The sequence below is a fragment of the Mytilus californianus genome, unplaced genomic scaffold (assembly GCF_021869535.1).
Source record: "Mytilus californianus isolate M0D057914Y unplaced genomic scaffold, xbMytCali1.0.p SCAF_1, whole genome shotgun sequence".
Taxonomy (NCBI): Eukaryota; Metazoa; Mollusca; class Bivalvia; order Mytilida; family Mytilidae; genus Mytilus; species Mytilus californianus.
This window is the reverse complement of record NW_026262581.1, coordinates 14,431,259-14,457,653: the sequence shown is the minus strand read 5'-3', so window position 1 is coordinate 14,457,653 and position 26,395 is coordinate 14,431,259. Positions and strand designations below refer to the sequence as shown.

The 26,395-nt window shown below is 32.1% G+C and overlaps 1 protein-coding gene across 3 annotated transcripts in view; it reads left to right on the top strand.

The window, feature by feature from the left end:
- LOC127708860 (pleckstrin homology domain-containing family G member 7-like) overlaps positions 1–26,395 on the top strand; it is a 168,694-nt gene that overhangs the window by 105,872 nt on the left and 36,427 nt on the right. For all 3 annotated transcript variants that reach the window (XM_052214055.1, XM_052214223.1, XM_052214143.1), the window contains 2 exons: positions 2,575–2,750; positions 9,017–9,045. In XM_052214055.1, the coding sequence (XP_052070015.1) occupies positions 2,575–2,750; positions 9,017–9,045 (205 nt within the window). The remainder of the gene's footprint in view (positions 1–2,574; positions 2,751–9,016; positions 9,046–26,395) is intronic.

The following is a 26,395-nucleotide window of genomic DNA, read 5'->3' as shown; positions in this document are numbered from 1 at the left end:
CTAAAGGAACTATGTGTTATATTATTACAATCCAGTATGATCATGACAATAATAATAAAACATATGAATTTCAACACTTGGCGCACACCTTCTTTGTCAAAACAAGCTCTTTAACATTGGGAATTTACTATATTTCAGAATAATATCAAATAAGAGACAACCAACACCTAAAGTTAATAACACTAATGATGCAAATTTTACTCCACCAGATGTACATTTGGACAATAATGTTTCTTCAGTGAAGCTCGAGGCCAAAATATTTGAAAAACCAAAACTTATACAAACATTGAAGAGCTGAAAAAACCAAAAAAGACCTAAATTCAAACGGAATGAGATCATTGCATGAGGGAGATATACTTCTTAATTTTAAATTATTTTCACAAATTTCAATCAAACAATATCCGTATTTTCATACCAGTACAGAGATACTGACTAACGGACTGGTGATATCCTCAGGGACTAACAGTCCACCAGCGAAGGTATCGACCCAGTGGTAGTAATAACATTAACGGTACCAACAAGTTAATTAAAGATTAATGCCAAATTAGATACAACCAAATATCTCACAACACTTATAGACAGAGGGCAACACACATACAAGGATTCCTCCTTTTGACAGGCATATAATCATATATCAGAGTATACAGCTATCATGTCTCGTTAAACATGATCTATTAATCAATTTTATCTATACTACTAAAATAACGAGGTCCAATTTGTTAGCCGGCATGACGTAAAAACGACAAATCAAAGAATTCAACATTATATATAACTAATATAGGACAATGGTGTTGATTTTCACCATTCCAGCCCATTTTGTTTTTTTTTTCTTAATTAATATTACCAATAATAAACAAGTTCCGGGTCGAATCCGATACCGATACCAATAGTATATGTCACCTGTTAACTAATCTGTACGTTCCGCCTCTGTCAGGCGCACCGCCAAACGGGGTATTTGGGATTTTCTACATACACAGGTCATAATCACACCTGATCTTCGTCATTATACAGGAATTGACACTATTAAATTCAATCATTGTCACATGTAGTTTCCGGTTGTTGTAAGAAAACCCTGACTGGTTCAAACAGAAAGGTTTTGAAAGCAGAGAAAACTCTGCTCCTCATAATCGCCATGACTTGATCAGACGACTAAAAATCCAGGCTAAAATATGACGTAGGTGCTTTCCAATTTGTTAGCCGGCGTAAAAACGACGAATAAAAGAATTCAACTTTATATATAACTAACATAGGACAATGGTGTTGTTTAAAAATTACACCATTCCAGGCCCTTTTGTTTTTTACATAATTAATATTACCAATAATTGATAAGTTCCGTTTCGACAGGTTTAGAAAGATTTTGAAAGCAGAGAAAACTGTGCACCTTATAATCAGCATGGATTTATCAGATGACAATACGAATACTAAAAATCCAGGCTAAAAATAAGGTGTAGATACTTTAATTCAGTCACGGACCCGCCATGTCGCGGGTCTGTTCTAGTAGGTTGTATAATTAGGTAGTTTGGAGAACTAACGAAGGTTGTGACGTTTATATTCATTGCAACTTGGGGTTCAAAGTCAGAAGACAGCTATACCATACCAAGATCTGATCATAAGCAGTCCGCCGATTATGTTTATCTTACTGAACTAACACACTGGTACGTTATTTTTTGTAACTTAACATGGTTGAAACTACATTGTACGTATACACATATCAGTTGTTTCCAAATTCAAACATGGCAATCGAAATATATTTATACCGACTCTCTGGTCCTAGAATGAAATATGTGATGTGGTTGAACATTTCAGGTTACTTTCTGCATATTCAATAGGACTCATAATAATTACATGTATCATTCATCAGATTACGTTCATATTTGATCATTGTGTTAAATAAGAAGGGGATAATGTATGTACGTTACACAGATACACATATTAAAATATTTGTGGTATTCTTAAAGAACGTATGATAGAGACAATGAAAATTGTAACATATATGTTAGTACCTACTTCACGTAAATCAGTAATTTAAGGTTACCCAAAAACCCATTGTTCATGGGTTGGTAACCGACAGAAACCGTGATCTTACTTCGCCAATACATACATATTATTTCTTAACATGTGTTATCTCTTATAATGAAATATAAATATATAAATATATGAAATATAAATTAAATTTTGAAAAGTGAAACAATAATATATGACGAATATGAATAGTAAATGTGGTAGAGTTGTCTCATTGGCACTCATACCACATCTTCTTATATCTATATAAGAATGCGACCAGTCATTATCATCATATCAAAACAATATGAAGGAAATCTGTATATTATATGCCCCTTCGATGCTGCTATTTTTAATTAGATCTAAGAAAACCACAATGGATTATTCAACAAAGAATTTTCTCACCCTAAGAATGCAAAAGATAATCACTTGGTATGATATTTCTAGCAGTGAGAAATCGATTGCCGCCTATAAATCGAAAACCTTATCTAATTTTGATACCGTTTTATCTGGTCATATGATATTTTAATGTATTTCGAAAATGTTTGTAATATTGTACCTGGTATTTTACAGGGAAAACAGTATTATAACAGATGGTGAGGTTTCTTCCTTATGTCGTGAACTGAGACAGATAGCTATCAATGTGCAATATGAAAACGAGACCATAAGTATTCTTCCTTCTCCTCGAGTTTCTCCTTTGATGTTTTCAGAAAGGCCTGAAATATTGAATGGAGATGATAACAAAGATGGTGAGACGTTTATTAGCATTATTATTTTCAAAGAGTTTACACGTAAATCCGCTTTTGAAAGCAAATATCGTGACTTCCGAAAAATCGCATATTTCATAGTTGATAACTACTGTATTGATTCAAAAATCATCTTAGCAAAGAAAGTTAATCCCAGATGGTGTTTCAATGGTTGCACTTTTCGTTTTATCTTATTGCAACTTATGATTTATATTCAAATTATATAATCCAGGCTTTTAGAAATGATTATATTAACTCCATTAACGAGTTTGCTTGGTTTACAGAAATTCCAGAGTAATACCAACAATCTGTATATTATCTCTGATTTACACGTATTTCTTATTTTCCGAGAGATTTTCAATCATTTCAATACATGTACACTTGCGTCTAGTGATTATCTGAAGCGGTCTTTTATACCTGTCCACCGTATATTAAGATACTACATGTATTTCAGTTTAATGGTACTTTTAGGGTAAGTTATAACGTATGTTCTGAGTGAAAATAGATAAACATAAATGGTCGAACCACAAGAGTTCACTTGACTTGGGAATAAAAATATGTACACAATGGATTTTAACAGCAGGCAATAAGCCCATTGCTCAAAAGAGGATTTTGTTTGGCTTCGCTGCCACGAATGGTTGGAATAGGTATGTTCAATAAGAACTACACTCTATGCAAGTAAAACAACTTTTAGAATAAGTCTTTTATGACCTGTTGCAATGCAAAATTTCTGCACCTATCCAACATATTTTGTTTTGCTAGTGGAAGTCTACATTTCCAGTCGACTCTTTTATGACCTGTTGCAATGCAAAATATCTGCACCTATCCAACATATTTTCTTGTGCTAGTGGAAGTCTACATTTCCAGTCGACTCTTTTATGACCTGTTGCAATGCAAAATTTCTGCAACTATCCAACATATTTTGTTTTGCTAGTGGAAGTCTACATTTCCAGTCGACTCTTTTATGACTTGTTGCAATGCAAAATATCTGCACCTATCCAACATATTTTCTTGTGCTAATTGAAGTCTACATTTCCAGTCGACTCTTTTATGACCTGTTGCAATGCAAAATTTCTGCACCTAACCAACATATTTTCTTTTGCCAGTAGAAGTCTACATTTCCAGTCGACCCACGTTACAGAACCTATCTATTGTAATATTTTTTTTTAATTTGTGTTCTTTCTTAATATTCATGCATGAAACATTTGCCATTAAATATGGTCTTTCATGTTGACAAAAGAGCAATGCACTTAGTTGTAGATCGGTGTAATTCTACACAACGGAATGAGATAGCCTTGAACCGCAAATGGGATTATTTTTTATTTATTTTTGAATTGAACATCAAACAATTTTTTTCCATTTCCATTGTGTTTACGCATTCTTTGTTCGTATAGTTTTTAGTATTAATGATATTGCTTAGTTCTGCACAAACAAATCTCGTACTATAAAATGACTATAAAAGTATTTATACTCTGTATAATTCAAAGGAATTCATTTATAACATGTTGCTATAAATCCCTAATGTTTATATTATGGCAGTGTGTCTCTTTGGGAAATGAAAACTCGATGTAATTTCTGCATACATTGATGGATTATCCACAGTCTTGACATTATACAAACTTGATCCGTAGATTTCTCTAGCGAGATAGTTCATATAAAGCCAATCTAATATATAGCTTTATCTTTCGTGGCGACATTATTACAATTTATAAAAGAATAAATGAAATCTGAATCCTAAATAAAATTATGATGGAGCAATTGTCACTTGGGAATTGTTCACATTTATTTGTAATTTCTATTTTTAATTGCATCAGATTCAATCTATGAAACGTATGATATGCTGTTTATTACTAAATAGTTTTGTATTGGTATTGCCATGAAATTGACAAACTCATCATATACAGTAACATGTATAATGGCGGAATGGCAACGGAAAAGACAAAATCATATAGCATACAAAAAACATCCAAAAACTGAAGAAACATAAAAAGAAGATGTGGTATGAGTGCCAATGACACAACTCTCCACAAAACACTTAATAAATTGAACTGTGTTATTTTGTGAACACTCTTGTTCTATCCTAAAAAAAAGCTGTTATTCTAAAACTTATATTATGCAAAGTAATACATAATAGTTCAAGCTATATTTATATTATGGTTGAAGTGTAGCTGTAGAAAAAGTTGTCAAAAACAGTTTTATGCCACTCGTTTCTTTCTCTTAGAGTTCATGTATGGAGGTCTTACATGATCTCTGACTGTTAATGACGTCTTTATACTAAATCCATTGGATGTTGGATGTGTACTGATTGATATTTTAGTCTTATATACATGATTTTTTTATTTGTTGTTATTGGCTTTGAACTAGCTGTCCTTAACTACGAGTACTCTTATATCTGTACTTAGTGTCTTTTTGTTTTTGGGATGTATAAGTACCCGTCCACGTTCACTCTGTGTTTCTTCTAGATGTATTTCTATTTGTATCCATCTGTAGGTTAAGCATTTTTTAACTGATTTCTATAGTTTTTTCTTATGTTGTACTGTTACACCACTGTCCTGGCAGGTTAGGGGAAGGGTTGAGCGCTCACAAACATGTTTAACCCCGCCACATTCTTTATGTGGCTGTCCCAAGTCAGGAGCCTGTAGTTCAGTGGTTGTCGTTGGTTCATGTCTGTCATATTTGTTTTTCGTAAATTGTTTTGTTATAAATTAGACCGTTTTCTCAATTGAATTGTTTCATATTTTTCATGTCGGGGCCTTTTATAGCCGACCATACGGTATGAGTTTTTCTCATTGTTGAAGGCCGTACAGTTGCCTATAATTGCTTACATCCACTTCATTTGAACTTTGGTGGATATTTGTCTCATTGACAATCATACCTCATCTCCTTATTTTTATATTACATACCTTTTGATCAGATAAAATGCATTCAATGATACCATTCCAGTATTTTTAGCTAATTATAGAATTACAAACACACTGCTTTATCATTTTGGACAATAAAGACTTCCCACTATGTGACAACCCATCATGATCAAAAGATGAGATATGAAAACAATTTCATAGACTGCTACATCGAATACTATAGATTTATGAATTCCATTCAGAAAATATCTTGAAAGTTACCGGTTCCACTATGTCTAGTTATGTTATGTGGTCTATACATGTAGGATTCTGAACCGCGATTGTCACGCTGATGGCGATGGTTTGACGCTGAAGTGCATTTTTAATCACGCTGAAGTGTGATGGTGGCATTGTGACGCAATCTTGTTGATAGCTACCACGAAGTGCGATGGTGGTAAAGCTGAATTGCGACGGACTACATAAGCTATATTGTCAATGCTTTTCATGTTTATGTAGGAGCCAATTTGTTTGTTAAAAGATTTTTTCTGGATTTTAAATTAATAAGATGCTTAACAAATTTTGATACTGTACGGGAAATGGAGAGTGATTGGTGGAGGGGGAAAGTTAACCTTCTGTAGCGGTTTTTTTTTTTTAAATCAACAAAAGGTTCTTTTTTACGTACGATGGAGCGTGGCAATCTCTAAATAAATACGAGTCCGCAGACTGACTCTCCGTATAATAATGATATAGTAAACGAACAACTCATTAGAAGAACCAAGTAAAGATAAAATTTTAACGCAGAATTATTTTCACATGCAGAAAATAAAAGAGAAAATTCTCTCATTTAGTATGCAACTGTAACTAAGGACATTCATAGACAATAACGAATGCAATTTTATATTCTTACCAATAGAAAAATCTACTGCTCATAATAATTGAACATCTGTAGATTTCAAACTTGCCATCACGCGTAATATAGACCATCGCACATCAGCGAACGGACAATCGCACATCAGCCAATGGACCATGCCCATCGCACATCAGCAAACGGACCATCGCACTTCAGCGTGATCACCGCACTTCAACGTCTCCATCGCACTTCCCAGTCCTACATATATACATACGCTCATGGTTATAGCCATAGAGTCGATGACACTATGATTTAGGTGGTGAATTCGATCTTTGGAAATATTTTGTTATGCATTTTGAAATAACATTTAATTCTTCAATAATCTTTACAAACTTTTCTTTCAGTAGGAATTTAAACTGTGTTCTACACATATAATATTATTCAAAGTTAATCTCACTAAAACAAATTATGAAACTTAACAAATAAAAAACGAAACTTAAGTATTTAAAGATAGTTCGAATGTGCAGGTTTTTTATTTTATGAAATAAAATATATAGATAAAGTGGTTGGTCTTTGGTTTAATCATACAGTTTGTGCCTGAACGAGATCAACGACCCTTTGTTCTTCGTTGTTGCTTGTCTTTGTTTATACGTGTACTTTTTCGGAAGAGTCGGTTGTTGCTAACGTGTTAGGAAGAAAGATAAGAAGTTAGCAATTTCCTTTAACTCTACGTTCCGCTATATAGATGATGTTCTCTCACTAAATAATACAAAATTTGGTGACTATGTTGAACGAATCTATCCCATCGAACTAGAGATAAAGGATACTACAGATACAGTTAAGTCTGCCTCATATCTTGACTTACATCTAGAAATTGACAATGAGGGTCGGTTGAAAACAAAACTTTACGACAAAAGAGATGATTTCAGATTCCCAATTGTGAACTTTCCATTTCTATGTAGCAACATTCCAGCAGCGCCTGCATACGGAGTATATATCTCCCAATTGATACGATATTCCCGGGCTTGTGTTTCCTATCATGATTTCCTTGATAGAGGATTGCTGCTCACAAGGAAACTATTGAGCCAAGAGTTCCAAATGGTGAAGTTGAAATCATCCCTTCGTAAATTTTGCGGACGCCATCACGAGTTGGTTGACCGTTATGTAATAACCGTTTCACAGATGATATCGGATATGTTCCTTATGTCGTAACTACAATACCCTTCCCTTTTCACGAATGTGACTTACCGAATTAGACTATTTACCGGATTTGTAACATGACGGGTGCCACATGTGGAGCAGGATCTGCTTACCCTTCCGGAGCACCTGAGATCACCCCCAGTTTTTGGTGGGGTTCGTGTTGCTTAGTCTTTAGTTTTCTATGTTGTGTCATCTGTACTATTATTTGTCTGTTTGTCTTTTTATTTTTGGCCATGGCGTTGTCAGTTTGTTTTCGATCTATGAGTTTGACTGTCCCTCTGGTATCTTTCGTCCCTCTTTTGTTGGCTCTGTCTAACAATTTTTTGTAAATTAGGCTATCAATCTATTTATTATTTCTTTATAGATAATTTTTTTAAAGGAAACCCGGGAAAGATATAAATCAGATATCTTTTCTGTACGGATCAGTACATTTTTGTAATCAATTTTGTTCTACATATTTAATAGAAACATTATTGAATTGCCACAATATGTACACAATAATTATCCTAGCAAGAGACTACATTTTCCGTTCTTAAAAATGTAAACTGAAATATAATCAGTTATACGAACTTCGATTGTGCCTTCCCGTTTTCATCAAAAAGATTTATGTTCTACCTATCTTGTATAGTGTCTCTGAACACACAAGAGTTAATAGTTTTACTTCTAAAACCTTTAACTAAAAAAAAAACATGTTGCATACTTTACATATAGCATATGTCAGCCATTTTTAATTTCTAGATTGTGCGATACCATTTCTATACAATATTGAATTTGGATTTGAGTTATTGCTCTTTTTACCCATTTTATGGTGAACGCATTCTCCAAACATTAATAAAGAAAATAAACCTATTTATTATAATTTCATTTTTACTAGGAACACTTCGACCGTTGGAATTGTTTTTGTTTGAATGCATTTTGTGCTGACTACACATTTCGCTTTAAAGTTTCATTTTGACATTCAGTTACATATTAATAACGTTTAAAAATAGAAACAAACCCATTTACAAACTATTTTTATTTTTAATATATTTTGCTGTAGTGTACATTTCGAAATGCTTGACTGACCTTAATTCTTCTGTTATTTCGACATCAGCATATTAGATTTTGTTTTGGTTGTCGATTTAATTTTATAGTCGATATATTTATTCATTGAACAAAATCTCAAATTAAAGGGAAACGATTTTGAACGTGTATTCAAGTAGTCTAAAACAGTAGGATATTTTATGCAGACATACGTTACTCGTAGCATTCATTATTAATGTGTGTATATTTTGTTTCTGGTCTGCCCATCTTTGCGAATTGTTGTCTCATTATAAATCATTCAACTTCGTCTTCTTTTTAAATATTTCACCGAATTTTTCTATGTTATTTCGTTTTAGATTCCAGGTTTCTGAAAGTTCCAAAAAAGGTAGGTCTCATTTTTATTAATTATTACTCAAACTAAGGGTTATGATATCTATAATTATAAAAGAATGAAATTACATACGCTTCTTACAGAAATAAAGTTTATCTGAGTTTTTCTTCTCTTTTTTTTTGGCAAAAACTTTGTGTATGCACTTTTGAATGCCAAATACTTCAAATATTAGAATATTTCGAAATTCTGTGACGTTACAAATATGCATACCAGACACTCGGATACAGGGACGCCATTTACTGTGTATAAAATATGACCGTATGTGATGTTTGCAAATTTCATTTAACTTTTGTTAAGTATACATTGCGTATAACTTAAGTCTCTTTTGTGTTTTTCTGTATAGTTACACTAGACTCAATGACATTTGAATCGGATTTAGAATTATCGATTGCAAATCCAACAGCCTTAAAATTGTAAAAGGTTGGGTCAATTTCTCCTGAATTTATTCCACAAAGTACCATTTTGAGAAAGTATTCCAATGTTTACCAAACATCACAATTTGACTGATTTATTTGTGAACTTTGAGGCTTTCCCTAAAAAGAAGCGACATATACCAAACGGATAATCAATTAAAAGTCGATAAGGGACTGACATAATTTTAGCAACAAAAGAAAGGAAAAACGGGAGAAAAATGTAACATATTAACCAAATTTTAAATGATTTTATCGGGTGTCGTTAAATTTTGTGTTGGTTTGGCAAAATATAAACAAAAAGGTTAACCAATAATAAATAACTCATCCAGTAGTATGCATTGTAATTGAAAAGTTTGATACAATATTAAACATTTTCAACGTTTTTGTAAAAGTTTCCATTGAAGGATAACCTTTACCAAAATTAATTAATTGGTATCTGAAAAACAAAATAAAGCATTATTATCAATTAAAATTTTTTTGATTAAGAGTGTCCTTTTTTTAATTTTTACAATAACAAAACATAAATTGCTTTCAGATGTTCAAACGACATAAGTCTGACAGATACCGAACTGTGTATTTACAGGTTTGAATATTGTCCTATATATTTGCATTAAGGCATCAATTTTTTTGCAATCAATGCGATACTACAGAAATCGTCAAAGTAGCCTCGATTTGAGATCTTGCAATTAAAATAATAAATATTTAGTCATAAGCCAAGGCTTCACCAAAATTATAATTCGCAACAAAAGTATTTTTCAACGAAAAAATGTGTGTACAATATAATTTTTGGTAGGGCTTGCTATATATCTATATGCTTATGACTTCCAAAAAAAAACATAAAAGACCTTACGGCACTAAATTGTTCATATTATATCAAACTGTTCATTTAGCAATAAAATAAGAATTTCAAAAGGCTTGAATTTTTCACTTTTTTGCAATTTAGGGCTAACTGGTGGCTCTTATTATAGCTATTCCTCATAGATCAGATGACTATTCTCATATCTAATGATATAATATCGTGAATACATGTCGCTATTGAGTTGAAACACAAATGCATCGTATCGGTCAACCAATTTATGATGGTGACTGTAAAACTTATGAATTGGCGATTTCATTCTTACTCATTACCCTAATGCAGCAGTTTTTGTGTTAGGTGTACACATCTGATAGTAAAGTCTGTATAATGCAACCATGACCAAGCGTAATGAATGAATATGGTAGTGTAAATTTCATAAGAATGAACTGAGGGTATGATGCAGTTCTTTTCCACGCTTTAAACTACTATTCCCCAAGCTCAATTGAAAAATCGACTACATCATCTCATTAAACAGAGATGTTTTTACAAGATGGGAAATGTTGGTACAAATACCTTTGTGTTAGGTCATAAATAATCTTACTTTGTGAAGAACCACACTAATTTCCACACCAAATACGCTAAAGATGATATTCTCTAAAAAATGTTGAATTTTTTTTGTCGACAACATATTTATTGAATTTGAGTGATTGATATTCCAGCAGACAGTCGGTATTCCGATCGGTACTGGGTGCATCTCTAAGAGCCGATTTTTTTGGTACTCATATGAGAAAAATGTATACAAAACCTTAACATGAAAACAAAGAAAAAGCATCATTTTTTATTTCACTTTCAAATATATTTATTAAGTGCTGTCACTCAATAACCCACATTTAAATGAGTGCTTGCATAGTGCTTGCATAGTGCTTGCATATATATCCCAGTAAACTTGATATTAAGGATACTACCGAAAGTAGAAGGTCTGCTTCATATCCTGATCTTTTCCTCGTCATTAACACATGAGCGACTTCAAACTAGAGTAATATACAATCTGCCTCGTGGTATGGCGTTTACATATCTCAGTTAATACATTACGCTCGTGCATGTTTACACTTAGCAGGGGTTTGCTTCATACACAAAAACTACTATAACAAAGTTATGAGAATGAAACGAATAAAATCGGCATTTCTTTGTTTAGTATATTTTCTAACCAGAAGCAAAACAGCTTATAAGTATATCAGATATATATTCGTGTAAATTATAACAGAACATTATAAATATAATTCTTACGGTCACCATTACAAATTGGTTAACCGATACGATGTGTCAGTGTCTCAACTCACTAGCGACATGTTTTCGCGGTCTTAGATTGCAATATAATAGTAAAGTCGTCTGATCTGTAATTTTAGCGATTGTATTCTATTCACGATTGTGACATTTTGACTGAGTGTGAAATCCTGTCAACGGCTCGCTCCTTTTAGAGATCATGCGATTTTCTAAAATTTTGTTTGTTACCTTGATTTGTCTCCTCTTAATCGATTTACAAGATTTGAAGATCGGTAACTACTGTCCCCTTAATTATATATGGTTAGTTATATATTAGGAAAGCAGAAATCATCATATTTGCCATAACTGCTATTTTGAAGCCGTCCATAAATAAACTCACCAGATACCAGGCTTAAAATTTTGTACGCCAGACGCGCATTTCGTCTACAAAAGACTTATCAGTGACGCTCGAATAAAAAAAGTTAAAAGCCCAAATAAAGTATGAACGTGGAGGGCATTGCGGACCTAAAATTCCGTAAGCCAAATACAGCTAAGGTTATCTTTTCCTTGGGTAGAAAATCCTAAGTATTTCGAAAACATTTTGTAACAGTTAATTTATGAAGATGACCATACTATGATATGTGCCAATAACTAGGAAAACGTTAAGATATGTCGGCAGTATCCTTAATTTTAAGTTAATTGGTTTTCATGAGACGCCAGCATGCACTTAAATGTAGGTTATTAAGTTGCATGATATCATTTATATATCTGAAAGTGAAATTAAGACCCTAGCAAGATACTATTTCATTTTGTCTTTGAAAACGTTTTGTTTAAACTCATCTTCATATTAGAACAGAAGTACAATAGTATATTAAGATCTCTTTCTTACTAGAATACTATAAATGCAAAAGCAATTTGTTACAAAAGTGAGTGCTTAGTATAAAATCTCAGTGTCAGTTAAAACTGTCTCTATGAAAACACTTCCTGAAGGATCATTCTACACGTTTTTATCGAACAGTCTGTACAAATGATGCTACATTCATTGATTTCATATCGGATAAGGATGTCATCTAGTGAGTCGGTTGGGAAAACACAACATAATAGAAAACAAACTAGTGTCTTGCAGTATGATAATAAATACACGCACTGATAATAAAGGGTTTTCAGTTGATAATTCGATAACCTTTGTCGAAAGTAAACTTATAAGGTCACATATAAACAATGACAATTTCCTGTCGATTTTGAATTCAGCAAGTGAAAAATCATAGTCACAGATGCTAACCGTAATCCCGCAATGAATCATCCAGAAAAGAGGTTTTCGTATGGTAACCCTTGAACATAACTTGTATTTGAAACCAACTCCAGATATGTATGGCTACATATACTACGAGATACATTTGTAGATAAAATTGAGAATGGAAATGGGGAATGTGTCAAAGAGACAACAACCCGACCATAGAGCAGACAACAGCCGAAGGCCACCAATGGGTCTTCAATGCAGCGAGAAACTCCCGCACCCGGAGGCGTCCTTCAGCTGGCCCCTAAACAAATATGTATACTAGTTCAGTGATAATGGACGTCATATTAAACTCCAAATTATACACAAGAAACTAAAATTAAAAATGATACAAGACTAACAAAGGCCAGAGGCTCCTGACTTGGGACAGGCACAAAAATGCGGCGGGGTTAAACATGTTTTTTGAGAACTCAATCCTCCCCCTATACCTCTAGCCAATGTAGAAAAAACAAACGTACAACAGTACGAACAGTAAAACTCAGTTTAAGAGAAGTCCGAGTCCGATGTCAGAATAGGAAACAAAAGAAAATAAACAAAATGACAATAATACATAAATAACAACAGACTACTAGCAGTTACTGACATGCCAGCTCCAGAACTCAATTAAACTGATTGAAAGATTATGTCTTCATCATATGAATATCAAGCACAATCCCTCCTGTTAGGGGTTTAGTATTATACCGTCATAAAATATATGAGAAGAACATAACCCGTGTCATGCCAACAACTGGTTTTAGAATAAATATGTTTAATTCCGATGCAAAGACCCTATAAGTGAACCAATATTAAAGCCAAAATATGCAATCTTTAATGACCTGACAACAGTATCGTAACTATATCCCTTCTTAATAAGTCTGTTTAAAGGTTTTGTTAGTTTTTGAGGTGAATACTGACATTTTTGTGCTTTGTAAAGAATATTACCAAAAAAGATTGGATGTGAAATACCCGAACGTATAAGATGTCTGCATGTTAAGTTATATTTACGAATGATGTCCTTATACCGATGATAAAATTTAGTAAATGTTTTGACTAGTTTATGATATCGAAAACCCTGGCGTAAAACTTTTCAGTAATATATAAATTTCTCTCGCTAAAATCTAATACGTTGTAACATACACGAGCGAATCGTACAAGTTGAGATATATAAACACCATAAGATGGTGACAAGGGAACGTCACCATCTAAAAATGGATAATTAACGATAGGAAATGAAAAATCATCTCTGTTATCATAAATTTTTGTATTAAGCTTCCCGTTTATGATATAGATATCAAGATCGAGGAAAGGACAGTGGTCATTGTTAGTATTAGCTTTATTTAAAGTAAGTTTAACAGGATAAATGTCTTTAGTATACATACTGAAGTCGTCATTATTGAGAGCCAATATATCATCCAAATATCTAAAAGTATAGTTAAATTTTTGTATCAGATATTGTTTCGATTGGTCTTTGCTGATTTTAGTCATAAATTGTAACTCATAACAATACAAAAAACAGTTCCGCAATAAGTGGTGCACAGTTAGTCCCCATTGGAATTCGGATAACTTGACGATATACGGAATATCCAAATCGAACAAAAATGTTATCAAGTAAAAATTCAAGGGCAGATATAGTATCAAAGATAGAATGATTTTGGGGACAAAAAGTCTCATGTGAAGGTTATGTATACTAAAATAATAATCTAAATTAGTACTGAAAAGATGCTTTTAGTTGATGTTCTTAGAACCTTCTTTCGATTTAAAGCAGATTAGGATATAGTGGCCTATTTCCTATCAACATATAAAAATCCTATGAAACTAGTATTGAACGTTATTTTGATTGCATTGAAAGCCAATTTCAATTTGCTTCCATAAAAATAAAATTTTATTGATTTATTGAAATCTCTTTTTTAATCTGTCTAATGTTTATGTTTAGAGTACTTGAATTTGAAAAATACTTAACTTTTTAATTGTAACTTGTTGAAAGGACCGGATGCTAACATGCGAATAAAAGCTTTTTCAAAGGCATAGTAAAAGGTCATGTGCATGTTATATTTATATCATTAAGTTTTCACATATTTGACATAACTTTTTTTTGTTGGTGTTGACACCAACATATATATCGATCTATGTATTCGTTTTGCTCTCCTGCTTTTCTTGGATTTTTGAAAGTATTTTAAATTGATATTTTAAAGATTTTATTTTAAAAGATCAATAACGTTTTCAAAGCGATCGATATAACTTTGGTATTTGATGGTTAATTTTATAAGCAACCCAGATAAACATAATAGGTAAATGTGACAATAATTGGGATCTAGCAGTCAGAACTGTGTGAACATTCATCACAGACATACAACACAACAAACTAACTAAATTCAAACAAACATACAAATCAATCCAACAAAGATGCCAACAAAAACGGTATAGGCGGTAAAGGCATGCCTGGTGTGTAGTTACTAATATTTCGACCTTATCTAAACATAAATAAGTCATATCTATATAGTATAATCTTTTTTTTTTTGGAATTACAGCTTTTTGATTGTTTTCTCAGCCCTTTGTATTGCATTGAAACTTTTTTAAAAAGGCTTAAAAACCAAATCAGAGAAAAAAGGTAATTTGACAAATGTAGTAAGATCTTTGAATATTGTCTTTGTCGATACAAACAACAAATTGTCGGCATTCCTATGGAAACGAACTGTGCGCCTCTCCTTACCGACCTTTTTTTATTTTCATATGAGTTCCTTCAGACACTTGTCAGAAACAAGAAGATCAAAGATGCCAGATCATTAAATTTCACTTTCAGATATATTGATGATGTTCTTTCCATTAACAATCCAAATGTTCATGATTGGGTTCTATTAATATATCCTCCAGAACTAGAAATAAAAGAAACAACAGACAAGGCCTCATTTTTAGACTCGAATTTGAAATAAGCGGTCATCTCAGTACCAGAATCTATAACAAACGAGACGATTTTAAATTTGAAATTATCAATTTCCCCCACCTTAGCTGCAATATACCAACTTCACCTGCATATACATTTCCCAACTCATTAGGTATTCAAGAGCTTGCAGCTGCTACTGTTTGTTTCAATATATTGGAATCATACACGACTGTCATACAAGTGAGAGGTTAAGCTAGCTATTAAACACATAAGAAAATGCCTGTACCAAGCCAGAAATGTGACAGTTGTTTTCCATTTGTTTGATATGTTTGAGATTTTGATTTTGCCATTTGATAAGGGACTTTACGTTTTGAACTTTCCTTGGAGTTCGGTATTGTTGTTATTTTACTTCTTTATCGTTGATATGCTCATTTATTAATTAATTCTTAACAAAACCTGTAATTTATCGAAATACTAAGGATATTCTACTCCAGGAATAGATTATCTTAGATGTATTTCGCAAAACATTCGGAATTTTGCGTCCTCAATGCTCTTCAACTTCGTACTTCATTTGACCTTTATTTTTACTTTTTTGGTTAAAATGGCACGGATGAGTCTTTTGTAGACGAAACGCACATCTGTCGTGCAAAATGTTAAGCCTGGTATCTATGATCAATTTATATACATAAGTTGTGATGTATAGTGGCTATATAAATGCATCAAAGTACATACCGTGTTCATTATACAAATCCTTGAATGATACATGATGTTTTCCCAAGTTACATAATGATGGATATAGTGAGCTTAATTTCGTATCATTGCTTTAGATAACTTGATTTCCTAACTCTTGATACAAATGTGTCTCCATTGTTGTTTCAAATGTCTATCGCTGATGACTTATTTTTCACTGCATATATGTATTTTTCTAATTTAACTTCTGAGTTCCGTTATTATCTCTATTTAGTAGTATTCATATTTCTACCCCGGATGATGTAGACATATAAAAATCGTTCATTAAGGTTTTTATCAACCCTTTTGCATAGATGTTCATAGCAATATTTCACATAACCCTTAGGAATTCAATTTCACAGTAAGCTCCCCTAGACAAAATAGTGATGTGACAGACAATTTTCTCACTATACTGTGTCTACAATGTATCACTGGCTCGTTTGATGACTGGGTGTGGGCTATAAGAAACTTACGGAAACATCCACCCAAAAGTCTATATAATCGTATTGGCAATATTTTATAAATCAACACGTCTGTACATTCAAATTGATGAAATTACATAATTGTTAACTAATGTGTCCAGCTACGATTTTTGCAGTTTTGCGTTTACCATTCTTGCCTCTATGCCATCAAACGTCTTCAAATCTTCCTTTGTGCACTTTCTACCTTGAATTTTAATCCCGAAGCACGATTTGTGAGCACAGAAATCGTATCAATCTTTTTATGAAGAGACAGTTCGTGCTTCCAAAAAACAAACAAAGTATAAATGGAAAATATGTTTAACTAAAAAAAATACATAGTATATTTCAATAGCCCGCATCAATATAAATTATTGATGTTTCCAAAATTAAATGTCTGTAGATATGAAGAATATATGTAAAAAAAGAAAATGATTTTTTGAAATTGTTTACGTCTGCAGTGAAAAAGGGACAAAAGTCATCAGAAGGAAATTCATTCAGAAGATTATTTTTCTTAATCAAATTCACTTTAACTAAGATATTATAATCCATGATTACTTATGTGATTGTCTGATTAGTTTAAATCCCTTTGGAGTACGTTTTACTGTTGATGGTACCAATAAAGACTTACAATAACAACAATCAATAAAAGGTTAAAGACTTATTATTTTCTCAGTCATTTCGACGATTGCCTTGAACACAACATAATAATCAACGAACATTGAGACTTTAGCTTCGGTTAATAACCAAGGATTCAAACATTCGAAATAGAAACTGATCATGATATTCCGAATGGATAAAACGACATCTTTCCTTTATTGTTTGACATATGTAATCCTACAATCTTGACAGTTTGAAAGGAATAATTTCAGCTTAAGCTTGTTCTGAAATGATAAAGAATGTTTTCAATAACATAACAAAAAACAAATAATGGCACATGTTTTTTGTTGGTCTTTTGATTACTCAGAAAGCGAGTCAATGAAGCTTACCAAATCCATTTAATCCATCTATAAATGGTTATTAAACGGAAGATAAATTTTGATATCGAAGCAACAATTTTAACTCCCTTTGGATATACGAACAAATAACTGACGGATGACACAAAAAGACGTTCAGTGCTTTGACATTGAATATATATAATGTAATTCAGTCTACAATCATGTATTTGTCGCATGGACTAAAATAGGTTTTGGATATTTTCCATCACAAATTTGGCAGAAATCGAAGCTGACATTATATACATTTATACTGTTGTGACAAATGTGCCATGTCCACATCTGGACCGCTACAAAGACGTCTCTCTAAATTACGTCGTAGACAAACTGTTGAGAGTTTCAAAACAATATCTTATTTACTGTCGGATGTGGAGGTAAGTGATAAAAATATTTTTTCATAATTTTTCGAAACTATTCTGTATTTGTGTCCCTTATCGTCACGTGTTCATATTTCACTGCAGAATAAATGTTTTTATCAAAAACTGCCGATACCAACTCGTTAAAATCATCTACATCTTTGATAATATATCCATATAAAATTATCTAGATGATTTCAATAAAAAATAGAACACCTGACTTGATAATCATTCGGACTGAGTTTCGAAGACCAGCTGGAAAGGTGCTAACATTGTTTTACACTAACATGATAATAAAAGGGGGGAATGGTTACATGAACATGGAAAATAGATGAATATATCTTCATAGTAAATGACCATTTTAAGTTTATCATATAAGATGGAAAGAAGAGATCACTTTGAATGTTTTACTTTGATTTCGATATTCCAAACAATTAAAGTTGCAAATTGTAAATACTTATCATTGTACAGTAGCTATAACCAAGGAATAGATTACCTTAGCTGTATTTGACGAAACCTTTCGGAATTTTGGGTCCTCAATGCTTTTCAACTTCGTATTATATTTGGCTTTTTTCACTTTTTTATTCCAGCGTCACTGATTAGTCTTTTGCAGACGAATCGCGCGTCTGGCTTACTAAATGTTTATCGTGGTATCTACGATGAGTTTAATTGGCATTGACCATGATTTTGCATGGAGAGGGGTTTCGTACCCTTCATTGTCTATGCATGCTGATCGTATGTGTAACGTTATTGTGTTTCCGTTGTTTTGATTAAAATCGTATAATTAACAAAATTAAAAATCAGAATATATTGTAAACTTTCAAATTACAAAAGTACAAGAAACACTAATTTTTAAAGTAGTTTGAAATAAATTTGCCACACTCCATCCCTGAACCCTTACACATATATCGGTTACATTCGTAGATAAACTGTTATCGGTTACATTCGTAAATAAACTGTATAGGTTTCATTCGTAGATAAACTGTTAAGAGTTTTAAAACAATTTATCTTTAATGCCTTTTGACAACCACTTGCCATGCCATGGTGCAACTGCTGGTGGACGTATCATAAAGATCATTTAATGAAAATATCGGGATATAAAGCACCACTTTATAGTAGAATAGTATATTAAGTGTTTTATCTTTCCCTTCGGCATTATCAAATTATTCATCCATGAACACATGTAAAATTGAAGTTATTTTGTGGAATTTTTAAAATGTGTAAAATGTAGAGGGAAACAGGTATGGAAATGTTTTAATTGTCTTTGTTTGAACATCTGTTTTAAAATGAGTTAGTTGTTGGTGTTGTCTGGTTTTTTTTTGTTTTTTGGAAATCCTGTTACATTTTCTATGCATAATATTATTATGCTTTGTTTAAAAAAAAGTAGAAGAAAAATATAAAGGGGTCAGTCAAAATTCGTTATTGTTAGATAGACAGATTATCGAAAAATGTAAAACACTAACTAAATTATTTCATTTCTTTTCTGAGTTATCTGTTAAGGTCAATAAGATATCAAGTTGGCATTTAAACCATACGTCGATAAAAACAGGCTTTCCAATAACAAAAATAACAAAAACAAAGACGAAAAAGATCAACAGAACATTACACAGAAGACTAAAGATAGAACAACACAAATTTCCCCATATACCGGTAGTGGACACATATGATCAGGAAGGATAACCTCCGTCTTATCTAATTGTGTTTGTCTCGACGCTCGTTGCAATATAAATGAAAAGTGTGTTAACTGTTTCAAGTTTCCTATTCAAGTAAACCAAAAAAGATGATCTGGCTACATCCAGGTATTCAGTTTTTGCTGGAATGTTCTAGCAAACAATACATTATATATTAATTGGCAAGGAATATTGTATATATGAACAGGATAAAAAGATACGTGAACAGAACTTGTCATATTGTATCCGTGAACAGAGCTTGTCATATTGTATAAACACCTTAAAATTTTAGAAGACCTCCAGATGCCTTTATTTTATAGTTGTTCTTCTGTTGTTATCGCATAGACGTATACCCAAAATCTTTGAATAAGTTCCTATGAGGAATTATGTTTGATAATAACAAGCCATTCGTCAGTAACAGTGAATTCATGAGATCGATTTAATATATAAAGTTTACAACAAATGTAATCTGACGGCCTTATGATTATATTATTTATCTTCACTATTGAACACTATTATCTGAGAAAAAATGTAATTAAATATTAGAAGCCATAAACACTAAGTGATTTTTCTCATTGTTCTAAATCCCTTTGGAGTGCGTCTTCCTGTTCATGGTCACTATAATTGCACACAATAAATAACAATAATGTAAGAGGTTAAAATACTTTTGTTTTTTTCTTTGTAATTGCGAGCATAGATAACCGCAACAGAAACGAAGAAATAAGCTACGTAAGAATAAAACTAAAGAATACTCCAAAAGGAAATTAATCGTGATGAAGAACGGATAATAGTGATATATTTCCTTTTTTGCATGACGTGTATGAACATCATGAATGTTTAAAGGAGTTTGTCTGAATGTTTGATTCTACGAATACAAAAAAAAAACAACGTAGCCGTGCCGAACAAATAATTTTTATTTCATTTATTAGGCTTTAACGCAGTGCTGTAAATCTTTAGGAAAATTTACAGTATCAGTTATTAAAAAGTGAATTAATTTTAATAGCGCATAAATATAAGGATTTGTGAAATTGCACTACATTTAGTATTTAAAGTGTGTTAAAATTGAGTATAAGTTATTCGATCAAGTGTGTAGATGAAGTCCTTTGAATAATATGAACCATAGAGAGAAAACCAAAACTCGTACACATGAAACATCAAATGTATAATTTCTAATTCTGTAATTTACGTGAAATGTCTGAATCTGAACCGCTTCAAAGACGTCTTTCAAAATTACTTCGTAGACAAACTGTGTATTCGAAGAGCCTCGGGATTATTTGTAATTTACTGTCTTATGACTTGGTAAGTTCACAGAATACTTAAACATATAATCGTAGTTTTAAATTGTTTGTCTTACATATCTATTTTATAAAAATGGATTGCAAAACGTTTGGATTGCAAATTTGGCTCAATATTGAACAAAACAAACGATTGTTTATACGAACAAATCTAAAAAGTAAATAATATATAACAAAATGATATATTGCAGTAGTATATATGGTGCCTTTTCGCAGAACCAACTATTTTTTTTGTAATCTTTGGTATCAAGATATTTGCGAGTATGCTATACTCTATGACGCATTTTTGAATTCATGTCTCATCCATCACTCATGAACTTCCTGTTCTAATACTTATATTAGTATAAGGTATCATTAGTGGCCCATTGCTCGCATTTTAACTTGTTATTATTTTTTTTTAATTTAGGGAAATGTATTTATTAATATAAGTTTATATCTCATCCTGTTTTCCAAAATATCAAAGCGAAATTCATCAAAGACCTCGTAAACAATGCTTCGGACGCATCAAGTTTATGAGGCGTCATTTCTATTTTGGATTCAAATATATTTGAACTTTAAGATGTAAAGTGACCTAAGTTTTCCACATATTTAGATTTAATTGAGTTGAACAATGATGTTTGAAATTAGGATGCGATGTCCTTTTTAAATTGATTACCTTATGTGCCATACAATACAATTTTATCTTTTCTTCGTCTTACTTTAGATGCAAATGAAATTAGAAGTGAAATTCAAACTTAATTACTTTTCCCATTATACTTCTAGAAGTTCTAATAACCCCGTAATGCTTTTTATAATTGTCGCAAACGTCGCATTAGAAATGTATAAACCGAAACGCTGGCAATGTTCAGATGATGACTGTTCATTAACTATTTATATTGTAAGTAACTTTTATGTATTCTTTTAAGGTAAAGCGATATAAAAGTAGAGTCACGATTCCGTCAAAAAGTCTTTTAGTTACAAAATTATCAATTAATTGGCGCGAAGATCTATGTCTTAAAAAGAACAGCCCTTTGTATCATAATGTTATTCCGAATTTTGCTCACACATAGTACGTAAAACTAGCTATAAAATAACTGAGTAAAAAAAAATGAGAAATATGAAGCTGAAGGTCATTCATACACGTTGCCTTAATCGGCTGAAGCAATCTATAACTTGGGTTAGAAAAACCTAAGTGTTTCGATTTATTGACCATTTTAAAAACAGTGAATTAAGATAACAAGACACTTGAAGACACAACAATGCTTACATATGGGCTGTTAATACCGTTAAGACCAAACCTTTATCAGCAATGGCGTCAACCTAGTTTTTGTAAAAGCTCATATAAAAATACCGGGCTTATGATTTGTCACGCGCGTTTCGTCCAAATAAAATTTATCGGTGGCGCTCGAATCAAAACAGTTTGGGAAAAAAAGTAAAATAACAAAAAAAAACAAACTACAAGGAAAATTCAAAACGGAAAGCCCCTTGTCAAATGGCAAAATCAAAAGATGAAACACTTCACACGAAAGCAACTGTCTTATTCCTGAATTGGTACAGTCATTTCCTGATGTAGAAAATGTTGGATTAAACCTTGTTTTGTAGCTAGCTAAACCTCTCACTTGTATGACAGTCGCATATAATTCCGATTTATTGACAACAATGTGTGAGCAAAACAAAGACATAATAGGTAAAAATGTCATAAATTAGGGTACAGAAGTCAACATTATGTTATAATCTTAATCACTATAAAAATAAACAACTATGTCAACAAAGAACAACAAAATGGCATACAGACACTCTATAGACAAAGCACATAAGCAAAAATGAAAGACAAGAATACAAAAAATGACCTTAGCACAATGACACAATAACGGCCATATCAAACATTCAGTTAACGTTGAAGATCCATACAAAAATCCGAAAAGTGTGGCTAAATGCGGCTTAAGCAATCTATGATTAAGGGTAGAAAAACCTTTGTGTTTCGAAAAAGTCAACATTCTATTAGCAGAATTATGCTTGTATTGTTCTGCTGTAAATATCAATTCCGTCATTTCAATGCAAAAAGTAAAATAACAAAAATATCGAACACCAAGGAAATTCAAAATCAAATTAGAAATGTACAAATCAAACTCTGGCAATGTTCAGATAATGACTGCTCATTAACTATTTATATAATTAAAGAAACTTTCATGTATTCTTTTACAGTAAAGCGATATAAAAGAAGTAGAGTCAGTACCCCGTCTAAAAAACTTTTAGTTTCAAAATTATCGATTAATTGTCGCGTAGATCTATATCTTTCAAAGAACAGCCTTTTGTATCATAATGTGATTCCGAATTTTGCTCACACATAGTACGTAAAGCTAGCTTTAAAATAATTGAGTTAATATAACAATTTCCCACTTGCCAGAAAGTAAAATAACAAAAATACCGAACTCCAAGGAAAATTCAAAACGGAAAGTCCCTTATCAAATGGCAAAATCAAAATCTCAAACACATCAAACGAATGGAAAACAACCTAATTTTTTTTGGGGAGGTGTGCAAAATATACAACTCTTAGAATGATCAGGTTCGTTTTCAAAATACACACAAAACGTTTATTTAATATATCAAGTATATATTCATCCTAGGAATTACAAGATGCATTTTTATCTTTAAAGATAATTCCTAGATTAATTTTAGTTTTACAATGCGTGTTAAATCTTAAGATTTTCATTGTTTTTGGTTTGATTTACTGGTAAGAAATAAATATAATGTCTGTTCTCATAGTATGAAAATACGTAATATATTATTGTTAAACAAGAGACATTGTTCAACCTATCATTATATTATACATAATGACCTTAGTAATGAAATAAATACCTAGGAAATGCGTCTGATCTCTTTAAAAACACACTGTTATAAACTCTTAAAAACTGACAAGTACACTTTGAGTACTGATGCCCTTAGATATAGACTTTTCAAGATCTAATAATTATGTGTTTCCAATTATCGGATTAATAGAAATAAAACATAATAGTACAGCTTTTATCTGTGTCCGTTTTAAAAAAAAAAGCTGATTATTATCACCGTAGGTGAACTGTCATGGAACTAAAACAATCTTGGCCAAGAATGTTTTAAGCATACTTCTTATTTTTCAAAGCGTCATGATATAGATTTTTTTTTGGACCAGCATTATAGATTTTGAGACTTGATCTAAGATACAACTTACCGTTAAATATTCATGAAAAATGTTTACTAAAAATTGAGAATGGAAATGGGGAATGTGTCAAAGAGACAACAACCCGACCAAAGAGCAGAAAATAGCCCGTGCTCACCAATGAGTCTTCAACACAGCGAGAAAATCCCGCACCCGGAGGCGGGCTTCAGCTGGCCCCTAAACAAAAATGTGTACTAGTTCAGTGAAAATGGAGGTCACACTAAACTCCGAAACATATAAATGAACTAAAATTAAAAAAACATACAAAACTAACAAAAACCAGAGGCTCCTGACTTGGGACAGGCGCAAAAATCCGGCGGGGTTAAACATGTTTTGTGAGATCTCAACCCTCTCCTATACTTCTAGCCTATGTATAATAAACAACTTGTTTGCCTGTATAAGAAACTGAGTAAAGGGATGAATTTATTTGCCTTTCGTAACAATTTTTCTGTTACTAGATTGAGTCATAACAGTATAATATCCCTAAATGAATGGATAGAAAATTTTACATGTGCTTTAGATTGCATAGAGATGTACATAACTGTATACCTCTAATTTACCATAAACGACCTTCTCTTCGAACCCACTTTGAAAAAATAAAAATAATTGCATAAAAAACAAACCAATCATCTTGGCAAACAAACTAGTTGAATTGTTATACGAATGATTATTTTAAACTTTATTTGCTGGAACAGGAACTTTCGATTGTATTGTTAAAAGTCTTACAATAATGAATCAGGATCATAAAACAATTGACTATAAATCCCGTGCACAAAAGAAAGGTAATGGAAAACTAAAAGGACGTGAACTGCTAAAGTAAGTCTAAAGTAGCTTATCCATGTTCAAAATGATAAATCGATTAAAATACAAATCAAGATAATGAACAAATACTGAGGGAATTGCATGAACTTCAAAAAGATGCTATTCATTCATCCCATAATTAAAGGCAATAGTAGTATACTGCTGTTCAATAGTCATAAATTGATTTAACTGAACCAAAACTGAGGGAAACACATCTACAATGAGAGAAAACAAAACGGAACAACAGAAACTCTGAACAAAAACAAACTCCAACATACATAAAAACGGACTATGTGATAATAATTGCCATATTCCTGACTTGGTACAGGACATTTTAAGAAAAAATGGTGGGTTAAACCTGGTTTTATGGCTAGCTAAACCTCCCGCTTATATAGCAATGTTAAAAATACCGCTAAAATGACAACATTACGTGACAGGAATAAAGTACAAATAAATGCAAGAACATTCAGGACAGAGAAATACATAAATAAATAATATAATAGTCCATTTCAACATGTAAACCACAGAATAACAACGAACACCTAAAATTAATTTACGACAGAGCACAAATACAGCACAATAGCATAATGAACTGTGCGTCACACGAATGTATCAACGCCACAAAAAGGGACGGCACAGGTAAATTTCTAAAAATACAATATGAAATTGGTATTAAGTTTGTAATGGTGTTATTTGATGTATTTTCTAACCATTACAAGAATATTAATATAGAATTGGGTTAGTAATGGTGTAATTATTTGTATTTTATGATTATGGTTTTTCTTCTAAATCAAACTGTGAAAAAAACAAATGAATCCTGTGTATATAGTTGCTTTTAACCTAAAAATCTTATAAATGAACTAGGTGATTAATATCTTTACCTTTTCATACATAGATGAAAATAAAGATAGAACTAAAACCACAAACGATAAGGCCTAAAACAACATCCAACCAGAATTACAAATGGAACATCATAACTAAATGCATGAATGTTGGATGTACAAATACCGAGACACGTCTAATAGCAATGCGAATTTGCACTCAGCAAAAAAGTCATATTCGGGAATAGGTCACGTTCGGTACTTAAAAGACCAGACGACGTAGATGGTAAACCACAATCTAAGACGTGTTAGTTAGTTTAGACACAGACACATCGTATAGATCAACCAATTCGTGATGGTGTCCATAAAATTTACGGAGTATCATTTTTAATCTTTCCTCCTCATAACTCTGTTG